This window comes from Ammospiza caudacuta, chromosome 4 (assembly GCF_027887145.1).
Source record: "Ammospiza caudacuta isolate bAmmCau1 chromosome 4, bAmmCau1.pri, whole genome shotgun sequence".
NCBI lineage: Eukaryota > Metazoa > Chordata > Aves > Passeriformes > Passerellidae > Ammospiza > Ammospiza caudacuta.
This window is the reverse complement of record NC_080596.1, coordinates 46,842,634-46,851,470: the sequence shown is the minus strand read 5'-3', so window position 1 is coordinate 46,851,470 and position 8,837 is coordinate 46,842,634. Positions and strand designations below refer to the sequence as shown.

General features: G+C 43.5%; 1 protein-coding gene across 1 annotated transcript in view; it reads left to right on the top strand.

The window, feature by feature from the left end:
* The first annotated feature begins 594 nt into the window (after positions 1 to 594).
* The window catches only part of MTNR1A (melatonin receptor 1A), a 50,097-nt gene continuing 41,854 nt past the window's right edge, over positions 595 to 8,837 (top strand). Inside the window, exon 1 of the mRNA XM_058803888.1 lies at positions 595 to 948. Coding sequence (XP_058659871.1) covers positions 756 to 948 — 193 coding nt within the window. The 5' untranslated portion in view covers positions 595 to 755. The remainder of the gene's footprint in view (positions 949 to 8,837) is intronic.

The following is an 8,837-nucleotide window of genomic DNA, read 5'->3' as shown; positions in this document are numbered from 1 at the left end:
GGCAGCACGTGGTGCTCCCGGGACGCGGGTCCTCAGACGCCCCCCCTGCCCAGCCAGCCAGTCTCCTTCGCGAGGAGCTTTTTATAGCAGCCCCGACCCGCTCCCCGATGGGAGGTTTCTCGCCGCGCTCACGTTACCGTGCGGGTGCGATGTTAAATAAAGGAGGGGGGAGGAGGGGAGGGGAGTTCGGCGGGCGCCTAATTAAGAGCCGGCGTTAACCAGGAGGGCTAAAAATAGCGCCGAGCGCCGCAAACCACCCAACCGCAGACAGCAAGCCCCGTCGATCCCTGCCGCGCCTCCGCCGGTGAATGGAGCGGCCGGCGCTGAATGGAGCGGCCGGGAGCATGAATGGGGAAGCGCAGCGCGCCGTGAATGGGGCGGCGCGGCGGCCGCGGGGGGGCGCTGTGGCGCCGCGCGGCAGCAGCTGGAGCCCCGGCCGCGCACGTGCCGGCGCGGGGGCGGCTCGGTGTCACCTGGCGGCAGCGGTGGCGGCGGGCGGGGCGGCGGCGCGGGCGGGCTATAAAAGTGTCCCGCCGCGGCACATGCACACTTCGGGGAAACTTCCTGCCGGAGCGCCGGCCGCCATGGGAGGCGCGCCCGCTCCCGCCTGCCCCGCTCCGCCCTAGGGCGGGCAGCCCCGCGGCGCAGGGCGGCCGCCGCCGCGACCCCCGCCCCGACCCGAGCTGCCCCCGCCGGAGGCAGCGCGGGCGGGCCCCGCCGGTATCCGGTAGTGCCCTGGGAGGTTCGGCGGCAGGATGAGAGTGAACGAGAGCGAGCTGAACAGCTCCGTCCTCCCGCGGGACCCGCCGGCCGAGGGCGCCCCGCGCCGCCAGCCCTGGGTGACCTCCACTTTGGCCGCCATCCTCATCTTCACCATCGCGGTGGACCTGCTGGGCAACCTCTTGGTCATCCTGTCCGTGTACCGCAACAAGAAGCTGCGAAACGCGGGTAAGGGGCGGCGGGGAGGCCCGGGGGCGCCGCCCGGGCTGGGGCGGGTGGGGGTCCCGTGTGCCCGGGGGGCAGCGCCGCGGCCGCTCCGTCTGCCGGAGAAACTTTCCCCGAGCGCGGAACTCCGGGCTGGGCTCTGTGTCTGCATCCCCAGCTGGCGGCTACAGGCTGTGGCAGATGCCAAGAGCTCCGTCTTCCCTGCCGAGTCGGTAATCGAGCGGGAAAGGGTATTTTTAGCTCCCGCCACTGAGTCCTGGCGCTATTTTTAGCTCTCGGCAGTTCCCACCTAGCAAAAGAGGATGGCAAGTAAGTCGTATTTAAGAATGAGATTGAGACACGGTACCGGGGATGCTGCCTTGGCATACAGTGTGTGTCTGTGCATGCTGGATGCTATTCTTCTGATTGATTTTCTTTGAGTTACAGAAATGTCTTCAGTAACAAATTCTATGGTTGGAGCTTCAAATCAAGCGAATGTGAAGTTATAAACATTGCAGGATTCAGACAGTTCCCTCCCCCCACCTTTGTTCGCCTCCTACTTGCTGTCTAGGTCTTTGGGGAATGGAAAACATCTAACAGAAAACAGCTTTAGGCACTTTTAAAAAAAATCAGTCTCTAATTTTGACAGGATAGAATCTGTGCTGGTCTATTGAGTAAATCCCTCTTAGTTCATGGATTATTGGTCAGACAGGCAGGAACTTCTTCAGATTCATTCTGCTTTATCATGTCGGACCAGCTGCTGCGCACGTGTACCAAATCTGTGCACTCCAAACCCTATGCATCTTTCATTGAAAAAAATACAGGAGCATGAGAAGAGATCTGTACTGGCAATGAAAGCAGAATTTCACTCCATGACGACTGAGAAGCTGCTTTTATTTTTTATTTTTTTCACAACTGGGCTTTTATTTTTTTCACTACTGGGCTGTCGAGGTCTCCATTACTACTGCACTAAGTTCATTAGTTAATAGCTTTAAATTCATCTGAGGGGGAACTTGAGCCTGGGCTTTGAGCTAGCCTAAGAAAGGTATCTAGTACTGGACTCTGGCAGACAGTGGCATGCTTGTCTTTCTGAGGTTAATTCAGGTAATTCTAGTGGATTATCTACTTCAGTTTCATTCAGCCACAGTGGAATGCCGCACACAAGATCAAAATGAAGAATAACAGATTTTAATTTTTTTCCTCTCTACAATTGCCACTGATGTAAATTCTGAAAGCTCTATTATCTTCATGCTTTCATTGGCAGAAATGTCATTCACTGGAGCTGGCAGGGCAATACGTGTCTGTAATTGAGAGGAGGCTCCAACTCCCTAAGTCCAAGTGAGCACTTGACTACCTTTGTTCCTTGGAAGACTTTTGGATGGAGGGACAAAAGGGTTGAGACAGGCATACTACTGGGGTTACTCTAGGGGAATGGGTGATATTCTCCACTTCCTTAATTTATAAATCTATGCTTTGGCACTTCTGTGGGTAGTTTGCAATACGGACAAATCTGAAATAAACATGGTGTCATTTTTCTGGAGACATAACTGAATGCTTGGCTCTGTGTGTGCATATCTCTGCTGTAGATATCATGTAATCCCTCCTGAATCTCGACATGTGCTCACTTGCTCTCTCTTACTGCATTTCTTGTTCTTGCCTTTTTTGTCAATAGTGACTGTTAAGAGCTGCAATAAACTGGCAACAGCTAGGAGAGTAGAGCATTCTTCTGAGCATAAATTGTTTGAGACTGGAACATGAACTAGATACTGCTTGACCCTCTGAAACTAAGGATTAATTAAAACAAGTACATACTCGGTACAATATGGTGATTAGTTTATAGTCTTGATTTAGGAGAAAAATAGGTGCAAGTTTTTAAAGCTCTTAAGTTTGAGGGTTTTTCTCTTTAAATATGGGGGGGTTAGTAAATAGATTAAAGGAATCTCTGGAAATAACACAAGTTTATAAAGGTGTTTTAAGTGTTCTTGAGTAATCCTGCAAAAACCTGTGCCTGGGAATAACTTTATTTACGTAAGCAGCACCATTTAATTGAGCCTTCAATTAGGACTTAGGCAAATAAATTTGTAACAGGAAGTAAGTATTTAGAAGACCCTGGCCTAATATTGGTAAGTTTGAAGACTAAAGCCTTCCAAGTGTTGTTTTTCCTAATTCAGATTATTCAGGAAGAGATTACAGTGAAAATAATCTGATTTATCCATACAACTATTTTGTAACTTGGAAATGCCAAAGGCAGTTACAACTTTTTACAGAAACGTAATAAGAAAGAAACTTCTACTTTTGCAACAACTTTTATTAATTAAGTCTTGCTGGCACATTTATTGAGGAAAAAGGACACAGGATGAAAATTCCACTGGAAAAAGGTCAGGGAGGAACAGAAGATACCTCCTGAAGAAAATATATCTCACTGAAGATTTTCTTCCCTCTTTGCAAGAGAGCACTAACAGAAATAAAGAGTATTTAACCCTTTCACAAAAAGGTGGATTTGGTGGGGGAAAGCATCTTTCATCTCTGTCCTACTCTCTATTATATACATATGTATTGGAAGATACTACAAATTGAACCTGTGGACTTACAATTTTAAAAAGTGCATTGGGGAATAGTAGGAAGGCCTAGAAAAACCTTCTCAACAAGTGGTGTAACCTTCCTGACAGTCAGAAGGTTAGTAAAAGACACTGATCAAAGCAGAGAAGTCAGTAACTCAAAGAAGTTTGTCTCAGCAAGCGAGGAGTGTCTGATACTACAGACTCCTTCATAGGCACAAGCATGGCTTCAATAGATGCTCTTCTAACACAGAAGCTGATGATGCAACTGGTAGGATCCTCTTTTATTTAATGTACTTGACTTGTAATAAGTTTCATAGTTCTGGTCTGTTATTTCTTTTATGGTGGCTTGTAATCCAAGAGGTGCCTGACACCAATTCAGTCCTGATGGGAGCAGCTGTAATTTAAAGCTGACCTACACAAAGACTGAATTTGGTTTATGATATCTGTAATCTTTTAACTTTGAAACAAAGTTCAAGGGAAACATTCAAGGCATAAGGATTTTAATGACCATATCTTGGTAGCGTATTCATGCAGCTTGAACTTTAAACTGATGTGCCTTCTTTAATAGCCAATTTTCAAAAAGAATGAGAACAGATAATTTTAAAAAGAAGTTTTGTGTAAATCCTTGTCTCATTTAAACTTATAAATATTCATAGATCAGAAATAAGGTCATTCAACAGATCCACCCTGGGAAGATGCAATAACTAGCCTTAGGGAAGGTGTTGAACTGTTGGTACTTTTAACGAGTGGAATTTTTGCTTGGAACTGTCAACATCAAATCAGAGCATCTCAGAAAACTGAGGAGATCATTTAAGTGATGTATGTAATAATACAGACAAATTTGTTGATTGCTGGTATCCTTATGCCTTTGTTGTTACCCACACCAAGAAAAACAATGCATCAAGAACAAGGTGAGGGAGCAGTTCTAAGCCTTTGACTATGGAGATTAGTTTTCTGCTAGTGACATTAAGATGTCAGCACACACCTGTTCTTTTGGTGACAGGTAGATTTGGGTATTCAGTGACTGCAGGACTGGACCATTCTTAAAGTCAGTGGAGAAAGTTTTCTTGAATGGTATTACACCTCTTGCTCTTCTTGCTCTTCCTTTTGAAGCTGCTCTCTTGGCCTGGCGGGTTGCTTTTTTTCTGGGCGTTTGGTGTGCTGAGGTCCAGAGGTTCCCTGGCTGCCCCCTCCAGTGGAGTGCAGTGTGGGAAGGGAGGCCCAGCAGCCTCAGCCTCCCTCCTGTGTGCCTGTCCTGTCTGCTGACGCTTGGCATGGGCTGGGATGATCCAGGGACTGGTGCCAAGCTGGTGACTGGCACCTACTGAATCAGGGCAGAAAGCTGCTTCTCACCGACCTCTGCTCTGTGCTAGGTGTAGCTGGGTTTTTGTACATTTTTCTAGTTTTCCATGTCCTTGGCCCAAATGTTTTGTTGCTAAAACTTTGTTACTAGTGAAGAAGGCTTAGAGGAAGTTAGACATTGCTGAGGCCCCAGGGCCCTGGGCAGCAAGATGCAGTTAATTTCACTAGGACTGCACACATGCTTAAACTTACCTATGTGTGGTAACTACTTTTCTGAATGAGATGGCAGTGACAAAGGGAAAAAACCCCAATGTTTGCATGCTCAATCTGCCTCACCTGCTTTAGATCCCAAGAGTTCTGTGAAGACAGCTCTGAGTGCTCAAAAGAATACAATGAACTCAAGGGTAATATTGAGTAAGGGTAATCTCTCTAAAATCTCTTCAGATCAGTGAAGTCACTCTTGAAAGAACTAGCTAACACAGCTACTTCTGATTTTTTTTTTCATTCTTTGCTGAATACTACAACCATTGCAGAATTAGGGTTGGGAATCTATCAATTAGATAGAATTTAATTTTGGAGGCTTTTCAAACTGGCCCTGGATTTTGATTCAAGCGGTGTAAGAATCTAGTTGAAGAGTGCTCCTCTCTTAATGCATTTTCTAGAATAAAAATTTTAAAAATAAGGATGGAGCTATCTTTTGATAACCAGATTGGAGATATCATCAGCCTTTTCAGAAAAATGTTGTTCTTGATGATGTTTTGTTTTTTAGTTTTAAAATTATAATATTAAATGCTCTCGTAAAGATTGTTTTACCTAATAAATGAAACTCCTTTTGTGAATTGAAACTAATGAAATCCTTCTTTTTGTCACAGGTGAACCTTGGACTTCATTTTGTGCCCTGGGAGACTGTGGGTAGCCCAACAAATCCTTGACACAAGGAAGAGTGCTTAGAAGATCAAGTTAGACCAAAAATTCAGGGTTCTGATAAAAACTGAGATATTGATGGCAATGAACATTATTTCAGAAATTAATAACTTCCAGTATTAAAAATGGTAAGCTGGTTGGGAGAAGGGGAAAATGTCTAGAGGAGATGCTGAATTTTGCCAATTGTTGAACAGAAGTGAGCATAAAAATACAGTTTCAATAAAGTTGTTCCTCAGACTGGTTTTGATTGAATAATTTACTGAATCAAAAATTTACTTCAAAGGCTTGTTTAAATGATACTGTGCTGTTAGTGACCTAAAGGTAGAGGTGAGTATTCCAAATAATTAATAATTTATTCTTACTAATGTGTCTGTCAAGCTCAGGTATTTATTCTTTTTGCAAGATTCTGCATTTTGAAGTTTTTAGACACGTTGCTTTTTCTAGTGTAGCTGCTGCCAGTGGGCAATGATACTCATATGCTCTACTCTTTGCTGTCTCTTTTAGGTTATTTTTGAGGAGTTTTTCCTTTTCTCATAAAGTTTTTTTATCTTTAGTTTTTTCATTAGCAATATCCAATTTGCTTCTGCTCTTCTCTCTTTCCTATTTCTTTTCATGCTATCCAACTTCTTTCATAACACAGATACTTCGTGTCTTTCCAGCGGTCAGACATCAGCCAGTCTAGGTTAGTGACAGAAAATGCTGCCAAGAGAAGGCATCCAGTGCTGGGGTGGCAATGTCTCTGTTTCTCTGGTCAGGCCTGCTTTCCTAGGGCAGTAAAAACTTTGTGGTGTCAGGGCAATGCTAGGCATCACAGTTTAGTTTTGCTATGTTAATAAGAGCTTGTTCCCTTTGCTGTTGGCAGTTTTTCTCTTCTAGTCACATATCTGAGCTGTCTTAAATACCATGTTTCCACTCCTGAGAAACAATTACAGACCTCTGTTCCGGGAGGACAGGTGTTACTAAGATTTCCTCAAGATAACAGAATACATACTGCTAACAACGCAGAAAATGTTTGCTTGTTGAATGAACAAATGAACATGTATTTAATGTGTGTAGTTAAAGCTTGGGACTATAATACAAATGCTGCTACTAAAAAATCCAAAGTTCTTTCCAAATCTAGCCCTCCTAAAGTCACAGGTAGACAAGTGGGATAATCAAAGTTTCGAGTAGAACAGCAACTGAAAGTAATCAGCAAAGCTGTTTACAACATTTAGATGGTAACTTCTGTAGCTTTGTGGTAGTCACTGACCAGCATGTGTAAAAAGTTTCACGTTCTATAGATTAATGAGGAGACAGACTTCCCTTCCTTGAAGAAACACTTAACACCAGAAGTAAAAATTTTCAGCTCATTCTTTTAATTTTATGAATTTCCTAATACAGTACTAGGTTGTATAGTTAGATATGCTTTTTGAAGAATAGGTGTTAGACTACTGGTCTTCATACAAATTCAGGTCTTGATTATATCAGAGAATCCTGTACTTGAGTTGGGAACTTGAATTTGTTTCTTTGGGTTTTGGGCAGGGTGGTAGGTTGGGTTTTCTTGGGGGCATCTTTTCCATTGCAAGAATTCCACTAAAGTCCTTCAATGCTTCGTATGGACTCTCTGTCCTTCCTGAGAACCCCTGTTCCTGAAAATGAGAGACAATAGAACCAGCCAATTTTAGACACTTATATGCATGACCAAGCACTGAAATTCTCTAGTCAAACACAGGCTAAGCAGCTGGAAAGGTTTATGGATGTTTTCAGATTAATTATATTTTCAGTTAGCACCTTTAAACTGGCTGTTCAGTTACCTTTGTTGTGAAAGTTGGACTGGATGTGTACTTTTTTCGTTTAGGCTACAGAAACCCCATTCAGCATGATGTGTACACGGTATTCTGCACATGGTGCTGAAGTATAAGGTCTGTTTATGTCATATCACATGGGGTTGTTTGTTTGTTTGGGGTTTGGCTTTGGTTGCAGATACAAAGTTAGCAAAATTGATTTGTGTTCAGGGAGAGGTCACCAAGCAGAGGTGGGTTGCCCCTGAGCTGACAGAGGTCAGCTCCATGCTTGGTTTTGAGGTCAATGTGACTTCTTTTTTAGTCAGCTGTTCCAGCTGCACCAAGTAAAAGCCTATTGAGGTTCTGGTGCAGCTGCCAGAACTTTGTTACTCAGCCAGGCAAAGTGGCCAGCTCTGTGGAGATGAACCAAAGTGGTGAATGGGCATGAGTACAGGGATCAGCTTTGAAAACTGATATCCAGTCACACCATGCAGAAGTTCCACCAAGTCTTTGCATTCTGGGAAAAAAATTGAGTATTCTTTTTCCCCAGTAGTGACTACAGGTTTCATTTTATGTTTGTTTTCTAGAATGACTGATAAACTGTTTTCTACTCCTTAGTTTAACTTGATTTTTAAGGATGTCTTCATCTCCCTGTCTGTATTTGGGAGACATTTTTCATTTTCACAGGTGAAGGAGTCTAGTACAGCTAGGCTGTGACATTTTTATTAGGAATACTTTGAAAATCTGGGAGTTGCATGAAGAATCAAAGTTTGCATAAATGCAAATGAATCATTTACTTCAGTTGCATTTTTCTTTTATTTTGGATGAAGAATTCATGGTCTTTATTTAAAGTTAAGGCATATCAATGTAAAATACACAATCTTAATTATAGTAATTATTTACATTAAAGATGTCTCTCAGATTATCTCTGACAGTGTAATGCTGAGGTCTGCCTTCTGTAATCTGAGTATTGCAATGTGCATCAACTAACATGCAGGTTCACATAATATTAATCTACTTTTTAAAGCCTAGGTTCTTCCCCACGTTACCATTACTCCATATTACATCTCTGAACCTTCCCTGAATCTGTCACTGAATTAGCTCTCACTTTGAACACAGGATTGAATGGGACCTTTTCAGTCATCAAATACAACTTTCAGGTGTTGTGGGTGTTCATAGAAATCCTTTTGGAATCACCTTGCCCCAGCTGAAGAAGCGTTGATACATTGGAAGGTGGCTTAGTGAGGTTTTGGATGCTGCATGAAGTGTTCAAGGCCAGGTTCAGTGGTGCTTTGAGCAACCTGGTATAGTGGAAAGTGTCCCTGCCCATACCAGGGGATAGGAACTAAATGATCTTTAAGGT